The 19,024-nt window shown below is 42.7% G+C and overlaps 1 protein-coding gene across 1 annotated transcript in view; it reads right to left on the reverse strand.

Moving 5' to 3' along the window:
* The window catches only part of BANK1 (B cell scaffold protein with ankyrin repeats 1), a 150,854-nt gene that overhangs the window by 17,276 nt on the left and 114,554 nt on the right, over window positions 1–19,024 (reverse strand). Inside the window, exons 8-9 of the mRNA XM_070949161.1 lie at window positions 5,881–5,980; window positions 4,814–5,107 (exon numbers count right to left, since the gene is read on the reverse strand). Of these exons, the coding sequence (XP_070805262.1) occupies window positions 4,814–5,107; window positions 5,881–5,980 (394 nt within the window). The remainder of the gene's footprint in view (window positions 1–4,813; window positions 5,108–5,880; window positions 5,981–19,024) is intronic.

Here is a 19,024-nt window from a genome sequence, read left to right on the forward strand (position 1 = left end):
TTCATGCTCTAAAGGTAAAGGTTCCCCTCACACATATGTGCTAGTCATTCCCGACTCTAGGTGGCAGTGCTCGTCTCTGTTTTAAAGCTGAAGAGCCAGTGCTGTCCGAAGACGTGTCCGTGGTCATCTGACCAGAATGACTAAATGCCAAAGGTGCATGGAACACTGTTACCTTCCTACCAAAGGTGGTCCCTATTTTTCTACTTGCATTTTTTACGTGTTTTTGAACTGCTAGGTTGGCAGAAGCTGGGACAAGTAAGGGAAGCTCACCCCGTTACGCGGCACTAGGGATTCAAACCATTAAACTGCTGACCTTTTGATCAACAAGCTCAGTGTCTTAGCCACTGAGCCACCGCGTCCCTCTTATTCATGCTCTACTAACACTGATAACTTGATCTCCGAACTCTTCTAGTGGGACTCACACCACTATTTCCTTCCCCTCCCCCCCCGAAAGAGCAAGGGATTAATCCAGTTGATATTTCAGCTATTTTACAGAGCTATTTGCAAACTGGTCTCGCCAAAAAGAAAGATGACTAATTACAGATACTTTCCCAAAGATGAAAGTTTCTAAAATGTTAAGTTTTACCAACTACCTTGATGTTTCGTGGAAACTCTGCATAATTAGACTGATTTATTCAGAAGGAATTCAGAGGGATTTGCTTTCATCTTTGGGATGTAACTGCTTCAAGTTGTTTCATGACATCACAAATTTGTTGAAGCACAATGCAGCCATGTGCAAATCTGGTATAATAGCAAACCATGGCAGATTCTTTCCAATAGCCTTTTAATTCCATCTTCCATCAGTGCAGACAAATTTATAGAAATAGTCAGGATTCTTTTAAGACTCTGAGAGGAAACTAGATTTGCTCTAGAGAGACCAAAGGGAGTCAGTTTGGTTTAGTAGTTAAGGCACCAGGCTTGAAAACAGGAGACTATGAGTTCAAAACCTGCCTTAGCCCTGAAAGCTGACTGGGTGACTTTAGGCCAATCACTCTCTCTTAGCCCAATCCACCTCACAGGGTTGTGAAAAATGTTTGCTTAATGATGGTGGCCTTCCTATGACTGCTGCAAAAAATGAGTAACAAAATTGGGCATAGTTACAGGGTGACCCGTTTAATGTCTATCATGTCATGCTTTTCCTCGATGCTTCTTCAGTTCCCAGCATCACTATACATTGTGCATCAGTGCAATTCTTATGAATATTTGAATGAATTCCTATAAATACAACAGCTAGCTATTTCCTATTCCAATGCAAGAGCATTCCCTTCAGCATCCTATAGGACAGGGATTTTGATTTAATTTAATTTAATTTCCAATTTATATACCGCCCTTCTCCCTGGGGACTCAGGGCGGTGTACAGCCAAGATAAAAAACATAGAATACAAATATTAAAAAACATTTAAAAATATATATAAATTTTGGCCCGAAAGTTAAGAAATCACAGACTGATTAAAAGAATTTAAAAATTTCTTCTTAAGCCAAACCGGCTTGCTGGAAAAGATGAGTTTTAAGGGAACGACGGAAGGCATTGAGGTCATGGGGGCAACTGATTCCAGAGGGTGGGAGCCCCCACTGAGAAGGCCGTCCTCCTGGGGGTCACCAGCCTATATTGTTTGGCTGATGGCACCCTGAGGAGGCCCTCTCTGTGGGAGCACACGGGTCGATGGGAGGTCGTCGGTAGCAGCAGGCGGTTTCGCAGATAGCTAGGCCCTATGCCATGGAGTGCTTTAAAGGTGATAACCAACACCTTGAAGCGCACCCGGAAGACCACTGGGAGCCAGTGCAGCTCGCGCAGGAGCGGTGTTACATGGGAGTGCCATATTGCTCCCATCACTACCCGCGCTGCTGCATTCTGGAGCCTCCGGGTGCTCTTCAAGGGGAGCCCCATGTAGAGAGAATTGCAGTAGTCAAGGCGAGAGGTGACGAGGCATGAGTGACTGTGCACAAGGAATCACGATTGAGAAAGGGCCGCAACTGGCGAATCAGGCGAACCTGATAAAAGGTCCCCCTGGTAACAGCCGTCAGATGTTCCTCCAAAGACAGCTGCCTCTCCAGGAGGACTCCCAGATTGCGAGCCCTTTCAGTGGGGGCCAAAGACTCTCCCCCAATAGTCAGTGATGGAGTCAACTGACTATATCTGGATGCCGGGAGCCACAGCCACTCAGTCTTGGAAGGGTTGAGCTTGAGCCTGTTCCTCCCCATCCAGATCCGTACAGCCTCCAGGCACTGGGACATCACTTCAAGGGCATCGTTGGGGTGGCCTGGGGTGGAGATGTACAGCTGGGTGTCATCAGCATACTGATGGTATCTCACCCCAAAGCCACGGATGATCTCACCCAGCAGCTTCACATAAATGTTGAACAGAAGGGGCGAAAGGACCAATCCCTGTGGCACTCCACAGATGAGAGGCCTCGAGGTCGACCTCTGCCTCCCTGCCAACACAAACTGCGACCAGTCGGAGAGAAAGGAGGAGAACCACCGCAACACAGTGCCTCCCACCCTCAACTCTTCCAGCCGGTGCAGCATGATACCATGGTCGATGGTATCAAAAGCCGCTGAGAGATCTAATAGGACCAGAACAGAGGAACAACCCCTGTCCCGAACCCTCCAGAGATCATCCACCAACGCGACCAATGCCGTTTCCGTGGTGTGCCCAGACCTGAAACCCGACTGGAACGGATCTAGATAGGATGTTTCCTCCAGGAATTGCAGAAACTGTTGCGCGACCACACTCTCAACAACCTTCGCCATGAAGCGAAGGTTGGAGACAGGATGATAGTTAGCCAATATTGCCGGATCCAGGGACGGCTTCTTGAGGAGAGGCCTCACCACTGCCTCTTTCAGGGCAGCGGGGAAGTGACCCTCACTCAATGAAGCATTAATGACACCCTGGAGCCAGCCTCGTGTAACCTCCCGGGAAGCTAGTACCAACCAGGAGGGACACGGGTCCAATAAACATGTGGCCACACTAAGTCTCCTCAAAATCCTGTCCACATCATCGGGAGTCACAGCATCAAACTCCTCCCAGATAACATTCTCAAGACTGTTCCTCCTCACCCTGCCCTGATCTACCCAGTCAGAGTCCAAATCCCCCTGGATCTGAGCGATTTTGTCATACAGGTATTGTCCGAAATCCTCCGCCCTGCCTTCTAAGGGATCCTCCCGCACTCCCAGATGGAGCAGGGAGCGGGTCACCCTAAACAGGGTGGCCGGATGATTCCCTGATGACGCAATAGAGGCAGAAAAGTAGTTAGATTTTGCTGTCTTTATCGCCACTAGGTAGACCTTAATATGCGACCTTACCAGTGTTCGGTCAGAATCAGTGAGACTGGCCCTCCAACCGCTCTCCAGGCGTCTTTTCTGGCACTTCATTTCCCTCAGCTCCTCAGTAAACCAAGGAGCCACACGGGATCGGCACCGGGTCAGAGGCTGCAAAGGCATGACTCGGTCCAAGGCCCCACCAGCCGCCCGATCCCAGGCGGCTACCAGGTCCTCGGCCGAGTCATGTGCTAGATCCTCAGGAAATGGCCCAAGCTCCGTCTGGAACCTATCAGGATCCATCAGGCGCCTGGGGCGGATCCATCTAATTGGGTCTGCCTCCCTGCGGTGAGGGGTCGCGGTTTGAAGATCTAGGCGAAGGAGTGAGTGGTCAGTCCATGACAAGGGTTCCATGTCTATATCCCCTATAACAAGATCACTCAACCACTGGCCAGAGACAAAAATCAAGTCCAGAGTGTGACCTCCCCTGTGAGTAGGGCCATGAACTAACTGGATCAGGTCCATGGCCATCATGGAAGCCATGAACTCCCGAGCCACCTCAGATGTTTCACCAATGGATGGCAAGTTGAAATCACCCATGACTAAAAGCCTGGGTGTATCTACTGCCACCGTGGCTATCACGTTGAGTAGCTCAGGTAGGGCTGTTGCCACGCGGCAGGGAGCCAGGTACGTAAGCAACAAGCCCATCTGGACCCCACGGCCCCACCTCACAAGGAGGGACTCACATCCGGCTATCTGAGGCACAGTGGTCTCCCTCGGACCCAGATCCTCGTTAATAATAACCGCCACCCCCCCCGCCCCTCCCCTGGGCCCTCGGCTGATGGAATGCTCTGAAGCCTGGTGGGCACATTTCAACCAGAGGGACGCCACCCTCCAGGCCCAACCAGGTCTCCATAATACCTGCTGTCAAAGTCGATTTCATTGAGGGTCGCATCAGGGTTGTGTTTGACCTCGGGGGGTGGTGGTGAGTGGGCATAGCCAGGGTGGGCATGGCCAGCTCAACATCACTTGTGTCAGGGGCCTTTGTGGTGGCTTGAGAGCTTGTGGCCCTCCCAAGCTCAGTTTTCGCTGGTAGAGGGTTGCAGGAGGCCGTCACAGCCAAAAACAGAGCTCGGGAGGGTGCGGTGCACCCGAGCTCCATTTTTGCTGGCAGAGGCACAGTAGGCTGGTCCTTTGCTGTTTCCAGGGCAACCCCGTGGGCCAGATCTAAGCACCCTGTGGGCCGGATCCAACCCCGGACCTTCAGTTTGACACATCTGCTATAGGACCTATCAATAAGTGTAATGGAGATAGGACAATGAATGGTACCAAATCAAACTCCAGAACACAAACACAGAATTGATAGCAATAATTAGGAAGCTGCATGGAATATGGTCTTCTTCCTGGCCTGCTAATTAATTTATTAGTTTGCTGGATCAGACTCTATGCAGCAGAGAATGAGGGAATACATATGGTTTTGATCTGATGTAGCCAGGATCTTGAATATTTTTCAAATTTTGCTATAAATCTTTTGTGTTATTCCATGAGTCTATACCTGAATACAAGTAGGAAAATTCATTTTGTTTACTGGCAAGAAATTGATTTCGGGGTGGCAAGGGTGGTCCCTCAGAGAAACTGATGTTTTCACTCTTTGCTTCTGGGACGTCTCTAAGTATATTACTATACAAGCTATTTCTCAAGTGACATGTATTTTCTTCTAATTTATTTCCTTCTTCTTTTTCTACCATTCCTTCCTCATTATATTCTTCCAGTTCTGCATCAACATTCATCCCTTTCTTCTTCTGGATTTCCAAATAGGCTCCAGGTGGATCTTCTATGCTTGGGCTGCCTGTTAATGTTGGGAGAATACATTATTCTTTCATTTAAAATAACCATCTGGAAGCATTTTACATTTTCTTACAGATTTCTACAGAGAAACAGCCACAATGCTAATTAAACTTTCATGAATGAATATAGTATAGTGGAAAGCTGTCACATCTATAACTTCAGTGAAGAAACATCTAAAATATTTATCAACGAATAGAAAAGGCTCTCATTAGTTTGTAATATTTCTAAACAACATAGACAAACATGTGACATTAAAGGACTCTGGAAATGCAACATTCTACCTCCTCCCTAACTTGTTCAATTTTGGATGCACAGTAGGACAAATGCAAGAGTATGGTAAGCTATAAGTTATGCAGCTGTGTCTGTTTATTTTTAACAGACTAGGTTGCCAACCTATCAATTTACTGTCTTTAACAGGGATCAATTTTGCCATTGAGAGAAAAATGTGAATTATTGAGAATTCTGGACTTTATGGACTGCATCACGGATTACTCAAATGCAAGAAGAAAAACATAAACTGAATGAGCTTAGTTAGGTATGGTGTCTTCTACAATCTTGAAGTCACTTAGGCTTTTCCTGAAATTTAAAACATTTGGAATGTCTATTAATACTGTGGAAAAATGGCTACCATATATACTCAACTTGACTCTATCTCTGGGAAAGTAATATATATAAATTGTATTGATGTATACATTCAACAATATTATAGAAGAATTAAACTTTAAAAAATATAATAATAAATGAATAGCGGAATGCTCCATTTTAGAAACTTACCAAGTCCATTAGAATGAGAATCTGAGCTCATCATAAACACATAAATGTCATCCTCAGCATTTATTTCCTTCTCACCACTTGTGTTTTTGTCTTCACTTATCTGGATGGGGGATAGAAAAAGTCAAACAGCACTTGATGGTATCAGATAACAGTAACAGCTGGAGGTCATATAGCAGAAGACAATGCTGGAAGCCATCTCCAATTATTTATCCTTTTCTTCCAGCACCTAATATGATCATAGATGGATTTAATCCACACAATCCCTTCTTTAGAGTAGAGAGGTAGAAGAATTTTAGCAGCTGTTTAGTGATGCTCCTGGCCATGTTTTAAGAACACCTGTTCTGAATACAATTACATGGGATTTAACATGAGCTCACTGGATTTTTGAACAATATTGGTAGTTATTACCAATTAGGAGATGAGAAAATCTATGTGGTTTCTTAGACTACTTTTCTTCTTTATTTTTAAACTGATAAATGGCAGTTTGTTATCAGCCTGCAATTTTTCAATTAGGGTATGTTTGCTGAAGAATACCTGGTATTTATTTATTTAGTGTCTTTGAGTCAGTGTTTCGAACTGTCATAAAAATTATCTTATGTTTTTCTGCTGGTTTTATTTGATTTCTTGCTGCTGTAGTTATTCTTCTATTGCTGCTGGATTGAATTTTTCTAGCTGCCCTGGTCATTTATTTCAAAAAGAAAAGCAGCATGAGCATTAAAATAAAATTCTAAACCTTTCTTTGCTGTCACCTGTCCATCTCCATAGGCTGAAATTCACAACCTATTGGGTATAGATTGGGCTAGATCTAGGCTCAATATGCTAAGTTTAGATCCCACTGACTTCCTGGGGAAATACATTCAGGTTATCTAGTCTGTCTCTACCTTTATTTCCCATTATTTTATTCCAAATTCATGATTGGCAACAAAAACCAAACAATGGCAAAACATTGTTTAATGCAGGATTTTCTTTGATGAATCACGAAGCTCAAATAGTAATTTTGTTTTTTTTATAAAAGTTTTTTCTTTTTATTTCTCATAAACATACTTAAATGTTTACCCCCACCTCCTTTGGATGGACTTACTACAACCACAAGACTTCCCATCGTCGTGAGAGGGCGATGATGTTCCGATGTATTGACATTTGTAACTTACTGGTCTCCCTTTTACATCTATTTCCTCCCTTATTTTAAATTACCTGTCTTAACCATCTCTAACACTCTTAGAAGAAAATGATCCTTCATCTCCTTCAACTCGCTCCTATCTTTGATGTATTCAACTGCGGAGCTCCTTGCACTGCGAGATTCCCCCCTCTCGCATGTCTGGCCCTCTCAGTTATCAAGGGCCGCCCTTGAGGACGGGTTTTGGAAACCTGAGAGGTGGTTTGCAAAAAACCGACGGCTTTGGGGGTTTTTAGATAAATCTTTAAGTTCTATTTTAAGGGGTTCTGGGAGGGATTGTGGGAATGGATCTGGGGGGATCCATAAATCCACTGAAAGGGGTAATGGGTCTGATAATCATGGTGGGGAGGATGGGGACAGAAATCTGACAAGGATGCAGGGGGATGAAGCAATGGGCATTAGTATAGTAAGTGGGAGGGGCAGATATGACGGCTGCAGGGGGCCATATTATGTTTCGGGAGTGCGCACTCGATGTTTACGAGCGATTGCCCACTCCGACCCCCAAAGCACTGCTCGTTTCCCGGGTTGTTCAGAGTCTCAGACCCTGGGTCTACGGCTGATGTTATGTAATGCCAGGTCAGTGGTAAATAAAGCCCCCCTCATTCATGATCTTATTTCAGAGGGGGGTGCTGACCTGGCAGGGATTACAGAGACCTGGTTAGGCCAGGAGGGAGGAGTTCCCCTTGTGGAAATGTGCCCGCCAGGTTTCCGTGCATTCCATCAGCCAAGGGCTCAGGGAAGGGGTGGAGGAGTGGCAGCAATCTTTAGAGAAAGTCTTTGCCCGAGGGAGGCCACTGTTCCTCAGATAGCCGGATGTGAGTCCCTCCTTGTGAAGTGGGGTCAGGGGATTCAGATGGGCCTACTGATTGCGTACCTGGCTCCCTGCCACGTAACAGCGGTCCTGCCTGAGCTGCTCGACATTATAGCCGGGGTGGCGGTGGAAACCCCCAGACTTATTGTTATGGGGGATTTTAACCTGCCATCTGCTGGTGAGATGTCGGAGACGGCTCGGGAGTTCATGGCTTCCATGACGGCCATGGGCCTGACCCAGGTAGTTCAAGGCCCCACCCACTTGGGGAATCACACTCTGGACTTGATTTTTATCTCTGATCAGTGGCTGAATGATCTAAGAATAGGGGATATAGACATCAAGCCCTTGTCATGGTCTGATCATTCTCTCCTTCACATGGACTTTCAAGTCACTTCCACCCACCGCAGGGAGACGGAACCAACCAAATGGTTCCGTCCCAGGCGCCTGATGGACCCCGAAAGGTTCCTGATGGAGCTTGGGCCATTTCCTGAGACTCTGGCTCACGACTCGACTGAGGACCTGGTGGTCGCCTGGGACAGGGCGGCTACTGGGGCCTTGGACTGCGTCGTGCCTTTGCGGCCTCTGACCCGATGCCGATCTCGTCTAGCTCCTTGGTTTTCCGAGGAGCTGAGAGAGATGAAGCGTCGGAAAAGACGCCTGGAGAGTGATTGGAGGACAAGCCGATCTGAATCTGACCGAACACAGGTGAGATCTTATATTAAGATCTACCTAGTGGCGATAAGAGCGGCGAAGTCTAGCTACTTCTCCGCTCTTATTGCATCTGCAGAGAACCGCCCAGCTGCGCTGTTTAGGGTGACCCGCTCCCTACTTCAGGTGGGGGTACGGGAAGATCCCTTAAAGGGTCGAGCTGAGGATTTTGTACAATTCCTGCATGATAAAGTCGCTCAGATTCGGGAAGGCCTGGACTCCGATTGGGTAGATCCAGGGGAGGAGACGGGGGCAGGTCTTGAGAGCGTTATCTGGGAAGAGTTTGACTCTGTGGCTCCTGAGGACGTGGACAGGATTCTGGGCAAGCTTAATGCTTCCACATGTTTATTGGACCCGTGTCCCTCCTGGTTGGTACTGGCCTCCCGGGAGGTTACACGAGGCTGGCTCCAGGGGATTATAAATGCTTCCCTGAGTGAGGGTGTCTTTCCCGCCGCCTTGAAAGAGGCGGTTGTGAAGCCCCTCCTCAAGAAGCCTTCCCTGGACCCGGCTATATTATCAAATTATCGTCCAGTCTCCAATCTTCGCTTTGTTGCGAAGGTTGTTGAGAGTGTGGTGGCGCGACAACTACCCCGATACCTGGATGAAGTTGTCTATCTGGATCCGTTCCAGTCGGGCTTCAGGTCACGATACAGCACAGAAACGGCATTGGTCGCATTGGTGGATGATCTCTGGAGGGCTCGGGACAGAGGTTGCTCCTCTATCCTGGTCCTATTAGATCTCTCAGCGGCTTTTGATACCATCGACCATGGTATCTTACTGCACCGGCTGGAGGGGTTAGGAATAGGGGGCACTGTTCTTCGGTGGTTCTCCTCCTTCCTCTCTGACCGTTCGCAGTTTGTGTTGGCAGGGGGGCAGAGGTCGACCTCGAGGCACCTTATTTGTGGGGTGCCGCAAGGGTCAGTCCTCTCACCCCTTCTGTTCAACATTTATGTAAAACCGCTAGGTGAGATCATCCGTGGTTTTGGGGTGAGTGTTCATCAGTATGCTGATGACACACAGCTATACATCTCCACCCCAGACCACCCCAATGATGCCCTTGCTGTGATGTCCCGTTGCCTGGAGGCCGTGCGGATCTGGATGGGGAGAAACAAGCTCAGACTCAACCCCTCCAAGACCGAGTGGCTGTGGCTTCCGGCGTCCCGGTATAGTCAGCTGGTACCATCACTGACAATAGGGGATGAGATCTTGCTCCCCACAGAGAGGGCCCGCAACTTGGGTGTCCTCCTGGATTCACGGTTATCTTTAGAAGATCTTTTGACGGCCGTGGCCAGGGGTGCCTTTTATCAGGTTCGCCTGATCCGCCAGTTGCGTCCCTTTCTGGATCGGGACGCCTTGCGCACGGTCACTCATGCCCTAGTTACCTCCCGTATGGACTACTGTAATGCTCTCTACATGGGGCTCCCCTTGAAAAGCACCCGGAGGCTCCAACTGGTCCAGAACGTAGCCGCGCGGGTGATTATGGGCGCAGCTCATTACGCCCATGTAACACCTCTCCTACGCGAGCTGCACTGGCTCCCGGTGGTCTTCCGGGTGCGATTCAAGGTGTTAGTTATCACCTTTAAAGCGCTCCATGGCTTAGGACCTGGGTACCTACGAGACCGTCTTTTGCCACCAATAGCCTCCCACCGACCAGTTCGTTCTCACAGGGAGGGACTACTCAGGGTACCGTCAGTCAAATTATGTCGACTGGCGACTCCCAGGGGGAGGGCCTTCTCTGTGGGGGCTCCAACCCTTTGGAATGAACTGCCCCCGGAGATACGGAATATCCCTGATCTCCGTGCTTTCCGCCGTGCCCTCAAGACCCTGATGTTCCAACAGGCAGGGCTAAACATACAAACATGCAAATGATTTTTTAAATGTTATCTAATTCTGGGTTTTATTTAATTGACCAAACTAAGTAACAATTTTAATTAGCAATTTTATGATGTTTGTGTGTCTATATTTTTCTTGACTGTACACCGCCTTGAGTCCTACGGGAGAAAGGCGGTATAGAAATATAATAAATAAATAAATAAATAAATAAATGTACAGTCTCTTATCCATTTTTATCATACATATTATCTTTTGACTTTCATATTAATTCATTCTTCATCCTAAAAAATTAGGGTATATTTGGGGTTGCTCTTCTACCATTCCCACTCTCTTATTTTACAACAACCTTTTCTCTACTTCTTCCCTTCTTTCTTTTATCCCTTTCTACTTTCTTCTTTCCTTGTCTCCTTCCCCTTCCCTTTCCCCACTCCTCCCCTCTTCCTCCTTTTCTAGCCCTCTCTCCTACTTTAATTTCCCCTCTCTTTCTTCCTCTCCTTGAAGCTCAGATAGCAATCTAAAGAGGATGGCATCAGGGCATTTCCCAAAATTTGTTTTTGCAGTCAGAGAAAATTAATTCTAGGAATGGTTGATAGTTTCCTCTCTCATTTGAGATGCTCAAAACATTTTTCAATGTTTCTAAAACCCATGTTCTTCCCCGTTTCTACAGCAGCTTCCTTCCTTCGACCTTACCAAGGAAAAATAGGCCTTTTTTTTCCCTCACAGCGTAGGGGGAGTAAGACTTATCGTATTTAAGTCTCAGAGTTGAATCACACAAAATTGTTGATAAAAGTTTGGGGGTTGTTTTTATATATATATATTTCTTTTGAAGAGCTATTGCAAACCCAGTTTAGCTCCTTGGCAATTTTTAATGTCAATGCATGGATCCAATCTATGCTCCCATTGCCAAATGCTTGAAATGAGATATAGGTTTTCATCATATGTGGCCATCTGTTTTACTGCACAGGATTTCAAATAACTACAGATGCTTTTGCACGATTGCTTTCAGAAATAATAAAAGGAAATATAACTTGATATTGGCAAAATGAATTTAAAGCTATATACCAAAATGCTTATATTGGGGGGAAATTTAAAATTAAATTAGAGAAAGGACAACAAATGTATTTAATTTATATCTGAGATGCATTTTTTCCAGTGTTTGCACTGTTCTATCATATTAACATAAAATAGCAAATAATTTCTTCTTGGAAGAAGCTTGTATCAAGTAATGAGAATTTTTTTTTAAAAAAAGATTCATTTAGTATTTTTGTGGTATTTTTTTATTACAATTCTATACTTTTCACACACTTGAATTTTTTTAAAATAAAAGTATTATATAGGAGGCTATATAATCATTGCAAAATTTTCAATATTTGATTGATAACAGCAGCAAGTTATTTTTCAGTTCAGATGGTGTAAGTCAAACTAAGGTCTGTGGGCTGGATCCAGTCTGCAGGGTGCTTAAATCTGGCCCTCAGGGCCGGCCTGGAAATAGCAAAGGATCAGACTGCAGTGCCTCCGGCAGCCAAAACAGGGTGCCGGGGGGCGGGCATACATGCCCCCCACCTCCCTTTTTGTCTGGCAAAGTGCTGGAGGAGGCTATCCAGGCCAAAAACAGGGTGCCATGCCCCATTTTGGCGGACAGGGTGCTTCAAGAGGTGTCTGTCCCGTCTTCCCCACCCTGGCCAGCCCACGGCAGAGAACTACAATGATGACCTGGCCCTTGAAGAAATCCAGTTTGACACCCTTGGTGTAAAATGTTCATATGTGACTTCTCATATAATGTTTTGTTTGGCAGAAGCGTAGCTATATCTTCAGCTTTTTTATCTTTTGAAAGGTCTGTTCTAAGTAAATTTATTTAAGCAAGATCATCAGTGCTAGGGAGCAAAAGTGAAAGAAGGCAGTCACTATTTTGTTAATGTTTACGAATGTAAAGTAATCACATTATAGGACAGAATGCTGGTCCAGATGGGTCACTGATCTGTTCTTAGATTTGCATATTTTTGCTCCTGGGGCCTCTTCGATATAATTGGCTCGTTCATATAGAAAATTGTCTTGATTCATCTAACAGCCTTTTGCATCATCCACCCAGGAATGTAACTCCCAGAATTCCCAAACAATGTAAACACTGGGAACTGTAACTAGGAAATCTGAGAATTTCAGTAACAATACATGTAGAAGGCAACATTTAGTGCAATACAGATCTAGTCCCTTAGTTTATTTCCCACAATGATTAATCAAGTATCTTCAGCAATGGCCTTTTCCCATTGTTGATTATTATTCTGCTTTGAAGTCAGACATTCTATATAGATCAATATTAGTAACTATTGATAGAACTATTGTCTATGAATGTGCTTAATTCTCTTCTTTGGTCATTCAAATTAGCTTACAATGTGGACTTGAAACCAGAGACGTTTTTACTGGGGATATTGAACAGAACCTACAGTAAAGAAATTAGATATTTGATTTTGCATATAATTACAGTAGCAAGGATAGTCTATACACAGTCCTGGAAAAATTAAAAGGTACCAACAGAGGAAGAAACAAATAAGAAAATCCTGGACTGTGCGGAGATGGATAAATTAACGAAAGAAATAAAAGAAAAGGAAGATACAGAATATTATCAAGTATGGACTAAGTGGTATGATTGGCTAGAGATTAGGGAAAGTAAAAGTGAATAAATGATGTGACAAATGTGTAAAATACTGTAAATGAATAAAACTGGAAATAAAGGGACGATAAAGATAATAAAGGATGAGAAAAATGGCAAATGTAGAAAGTAGAAAGTAAGAGGAACAAAACTGATACGTAAAAAGAAACATATTGTGTGTTTGTGTTTTGTATGTTGTGTTGTGTTGTAAAATTAATTTTTTTAATTTTTTTTAAAAAAATTAGCTTACAATTAGCATGCATTAGCATAAATTGCTAAACAGGACTATGTAACTGCTGTACTATATATTATCTATATCTTGTATGATGGTAAGGGAAAAAAGTAAATTAAAAAATACTATTGACTACATTCTTTGATACACTTACAAGGGCCCAATGTAACACAAAAGGTACATTGTTTAATACAGTAAAATGATTATAAGAGCTCAGTTATACATGGTCAGAAAATGACACATATTTGTAAAAATGTAAAAAGTCTTCCCAATGCTGTTTACTCAGACTCAGAATGCAGATTAAGTTGCATCCTCCTTTAATGCTGTTGAGTCATTTATCTGATTGTGTAGCTCCAATAACTTTAATTTACTGGAGCTCAAAATACATTCAATCATAGCTGAAAACACCCCAGGATTGGCTCAAGGTATTTTGCTTTTTGAAATGGCTGTATACTACAATTAATAGCAATAGCACTTAGACTTATATACTATATTCATAGTGCTGTACAGCCCTCTCTAAACGGTTTACAGAGTCAGCATATTGCCTCCAACAATCTGGGTCCTCATTTTACTGACCTCAAAAGGATGGAAGGCTGAGTCAACTTTGAGCCTGGTGAGATTCGATTTGCCAAACTGCTGGCAGCCAGTGATCAGCAGAAGTAGCCTGCAGTACTGCATTCTAACCACGGTGCCACCACGGCTCATTAATTAAACAGTTATTATTCTCAACATCTTTCAGTGCAATTCTACTTCAGAGGATTGCTCCCCTCCCTTATTTCTATTGCATCGAGACCATTTTTTTCTGAAAACTATTTTGGTCCAAAGGGTTGAAAGATGTACCTTTTTTGAACCTTCTAAAGATGTTCTCTTCCACACTGAGAAGATGGGGATTGAAGGAATTGAACAAAAAGTCTTCTATCCTGTTATACTGTATTAAGACCCAACACTGATTGTGCACAACCATTCTTTACTGCCCCAACTCTCCAATCCTAGACAAGATGCCAAGATATGGTTTTTGTCATACAAGAACAGTGATATCACTGGATCAAGAGCCAAATAGCAGAGACAAAAAAAATGGTCCTAGACCAGTGGTGAAATCCAAATTTTTTTCCTACCAGTTCTGTGGGCATGGCTTGGTGGGCATGGTGTGGCTTGGTGGGCATGGCAGGGGAAGGATATTGCAAAATCTTCATTCCCTCCCCACTCCAGGGGAAGGATACTGCAAAATCCCCTTTCTGTCCCCACTCCTGGGAGAAGGATATTGCAAAATCTCCATTCCCAACCCACTCTGGTGCCAGCCAGTATTTGCCAGTTCTCCAAACTACTTAAAATTTCCGCTACCGGTTCTCCGAACTGCTCAAAATTTCCACTACCAGTTCTCCAGAACCTGCTGGATTTCACTCCTGTCCTAGACTATGAAAGAATGCCTCAGAAGTAGTAATCTACTACTCCATCTATAATGATGGATTTGCTCAATTTCTAAAAAATACATTTTAATTAGCACTAGTTCTTTACAGGTAAGAGACAGGAGATTTCAACATAAATATCTTTACTTGACATCAGTTAAATGTTAGAACATTTCTTTAGTCTGACCTTGAAACCTTATTTCTTGAAAACTTTGATCTTTGCCAGAAATACAAACTTCAGGACCTTAAATGCCAATATTATCTCATTTCCTTGGAATATTGACAATGCTTTTGCTTAATGATTTTGCTGTAAGTACTTTCTGCTGCTTTTGATCCTGATCACTGACTGTTTCTCTTGCACTTGACATCTGAAATAGTGGACTAAATAGCCTTTCTGTACTCTAGTGTAGTCCTTTCAGTCGAAACTTCAGCTGTTGAGGGAGTGAGGCTGTGCTTATTTACTACCATCACAACAACTTGCTAATCACACTTGCTGAGTTTTCATACAACTACATACTCAGAAATATCGTGTGATATGAAGCCCCCAGGTGGATGAGTAATTGGGCATGTGCAAATACAATAAAGCTGCAAAACAAAGTATTGTATACCACATTAGGGGAACAATGATGGTCTGAAAAGCAGTGTAAGGAAACCCTGTATGAAATATTTAATTTAATTAATTATGAGTGTTTGTATGGTGCTTCAAAAGACATTTTAACTTCCATCACTTTTATAGTGTAAAAACGTAATGAAAAGATAAAACTGAAAACCAAACCAATAAATAAAGAACCATGTAGAAAGAGGCATTTAAATCCAGTTAATTGTTTTAATAAAAGTTAGAGAATCTCCTTTAGGAAGTAGATCAGGGTGTCAAACTCACGGCCTGGGGGCCGGATGCATCATGTACTGGCCCCGCCCCCACCCGGTTTAGCTAAGAGGAAAAAAGTCCCGATATGTCACATGATGACTCCGTGATGATGCGAGTTTGACACCCTGAAGTAGATGATCTTACTCCATAGTAATTCATGAGACTAAACTCAAGAATTCTAGAATAGGCTTGGCAATCTCTTAAAAGAACCAAGAGGGGTATGGCATGTAGTTTTCGAATCATCTACTTGAATAATTGTTTAATTAGATATCTATGCTGCTTATTCATCTAGAAGATTAAGGGAACTTTTATTGCATTCCTTCATCCATTTATTCCAACAACAAATTTTCAGACGTACTAAATAGCAATAGGAATTGATTTCAGATGCATTCCATGTTGCTGGCAATTCTATGCCTTCCCAGCTTTTTCACAATACTATAATGCCCAGTGTGGATGTTTTCAAGCAGGGAAATATTACAAAGCATGATAAAGCAAAATGGCATTGATAGAGACCAAATCTCATTGTCTCGCATGACCCTGACTCACCTTTATATTAGGGGAACACTTGCTTGTTACAAGAAGCTCGTCCCTAATGAAATATTCTAAATGGCATGCTAAGTGTACTTCAGCAGCAGATATTTCAGCAAGTACTATATATCAGAATGCCATTTGTAGTTACTAGGCTTTGAAGATAATTGAAGTGTGTAAAGGGCAGGAAGGATGTTACAGGCTAAATTATTTGGCATAGACTTATTAGTCCTGATAAGGTCTAGGGTTCTTATGTTGAACAGCCTATTTTTTTAAGCATAAAGCTCTGTAATAAGAAGAATGTAGAAATTGTTTGCAATGTAATCAGTTGTACATTCATATGTTTGCATGGCCATTTTTAAATCTGAGATTCCGCTTTTCTAGGAAAGGTACGATATTGCTACCAACCTGCCTTCCATTGAGGACCTGTATACTGCACGAGTCAAAAAGAGGGCTGTGAAAATATCTACAGACCCCTCACATCCTGGACATAAATTGTTTCAACTTCTAACCTCAAAATGATGCTATAGGGCACTGCACACCAGAACAACTAATCACAAGAACAGTTTTTTCCCAAATGCCATCACTTTGGTTAACAACTAATTCACACAACACTGTTAAATAATTTACTAAGACTGTATTACTGTTATTCTTCTCTTCCTTACTAGTATCTATCTCTTCCCACTTATTACTATAACTATGTTGCTTGTATCTTTCAATTTGTATTGTTTTTACTTGTTTCCTAGTACACTTTGATAGCTTATCAGTAACCTTGACTATCACTAAGTGTTGTATCTTTTTATTCTTCATGAATGTATTTTATTCTCCTTATGTACATTGAGAGCATATACACCAAAGACAAATTTCTTGTGTGTCCAATCACACTTGGCCAATATTCTATTCTATTCTATTCTATTCTATTCTATTCTATTCTATTCTATTCTATTCTATTCTATTCTATTCTATTCTATTCTATTCTATTCTATATTGTATTGTATATTCTAAGTTAAAAAAACAAGGAGTTTGAATTTACAGTACACAAAACACCTTTATGATATTAGGAGCTTCATTGAACTTGTAGGAAGATGAAATATCTACTTTTGTTACTTGATGTGCTCCCCATTCCTCTAAACTGTATTCCCAAGGTGGCCAAAGGTTTGCACAATATAGTACTACCTCCAAATATGAGGTAGTACTATACTATTTAAGAAGTGAAGAACCCTAGTGGCAGGAAACAATTCCCTTTTTAGCCAGAGACTGATACTATTATGCAGATGAAATTGGGTAGACATGACTAATTGATAAATGCACCCCAAATGAAGTAAAAATGGACTATCTTCAATTTCCTGTCAAAGACACCCTGGGCACAACGATTCTGATAGTTACAAATGATATTAGAATCCAAGGATGACCTTTCCAAACTAATATTGCAATGACATCTCCCCTTCTCAATAATTCCCACTTACATTGCCGATTATTGACTCTTGTAACACAGCAGCAGATATAGCAAAGGTGTATCTACTTACAGCAATTTGTCAGAGCCACAAATTCTTCTGGGATGGTCATTCTTTCAATCAGAAAATGAACATAATCTTGTCAATAACTCATCTCTTCTTCCTCAAACTGTCTTTGTTAACAAAAGGAATATGAAAATAATTCCTTCCTTCCTTCCTTCCTTCCTTCCTTCCTTCCTTCCTTCCTTCCTTCCTTCCTCCCTCCCTCCCTCCCTCCCTCCCTCCCTTCTTTTCTCCCCTCCCCTCCCCTCCCTTCTCCTCCGCTCCCCCAGTTTGTTCCCCAGGTTAGTAATATTTCCATCACATGAGAGAAACTTCTTATAACATAAGAAGGAAAATCTCATCATGGCCTTTAATGCTTTACTGCTTGGAGCAGGAAAAGCTGATGCCTTCTGGCCAAATTTCAAATGTAAATGTAGAAGACTCATAGAATTTTTTGGGGGGAAGGTTTTACTCTGTACAGTACAATCAGGAAGATCAACAATACAATTGAATGGAAGTTATGTTTATCAAGGAGGTAAAACTTAATCTTTTAGATTTTTGGATTGAAACATGATATTTATTTCCTTTTAGAACTCTTGTGCCAACATATCATGACATTTTTTTCTCTGCACTTCTAAATTACTGCAACGTTGTTGCGCATATTTTGAGCATTGCTATTTAGCAGCCCTGCAAACATTTCTGCTGTTTTTTATTAACAAGATTCATAATTCATTCTTTATCCATAATTAATGTATATAAAATGCTATGATGGAGAGAATTTGAATCTGGCCTTGTCAGAAATGGGGAGTGCACAAGCCACACAAACCACAATAATGTTTCTAGGACTTCAAATCCCATTCATCACTAGCTTCTGATACGAGCTTCCAGAAAATCCTCAACCAAATTAGAAATCAAAGCACAGTTGATTGTAATTATTATGCTACTCTATTACTGAGGCTGCCCACACTACTGCAGAATAAGATTTATAGCTAAAAACAGTCAATATGGGACACATATCGTCTTGCTTTGGTTAGATAATTAGACTTGCACCTCCTCCTTAGTGTTTCCAATCCCCTTCAATTATGAAATAGGATTGCAAAGTATGAAATAAGATTTGATTCCAAACAAAAGTTTTCTTTCCTAATTTATTTTGTTTTGCTGTGCTTTTTTGTGGTCTGAGTGCTTTGTGTGGTCAAAATGGACAAAATGGAATGCAGTCATAATCGGGACCAAAGATTTTAGATAAATCAGGTTAAAAACCATAAGGTGGAGCTCTTGTATTTTACTTTTAGCTTTACTTTCCTGATGTGACCTTCAAAAAAGATGGTCTCGATACAATAGTTCATGGACTTGATCATCATTTTGAAAGAAGCTGAAGGATCTCATGATCCATGCAGATATTTGTGCAATGCTTGGCTATATAAACAACCTATAGCTC

Source organism: Pituophis catenifer, unplaced genomic scaffold, assembly GCF_029215685.1.
Source record: "Pituophis catenifer annectens isolate HBS135680 unplaced genomic scaffold, rPitCat1.0.hap2 SCAF_8, whole genome shotgun sequence".
Classification (NCBI taxonomy): Eukaryota; Metazoa; Chordata; class Lepidosauria; order Squamata; family Colubridae; genus Pituophis; species Pituophis catenifer.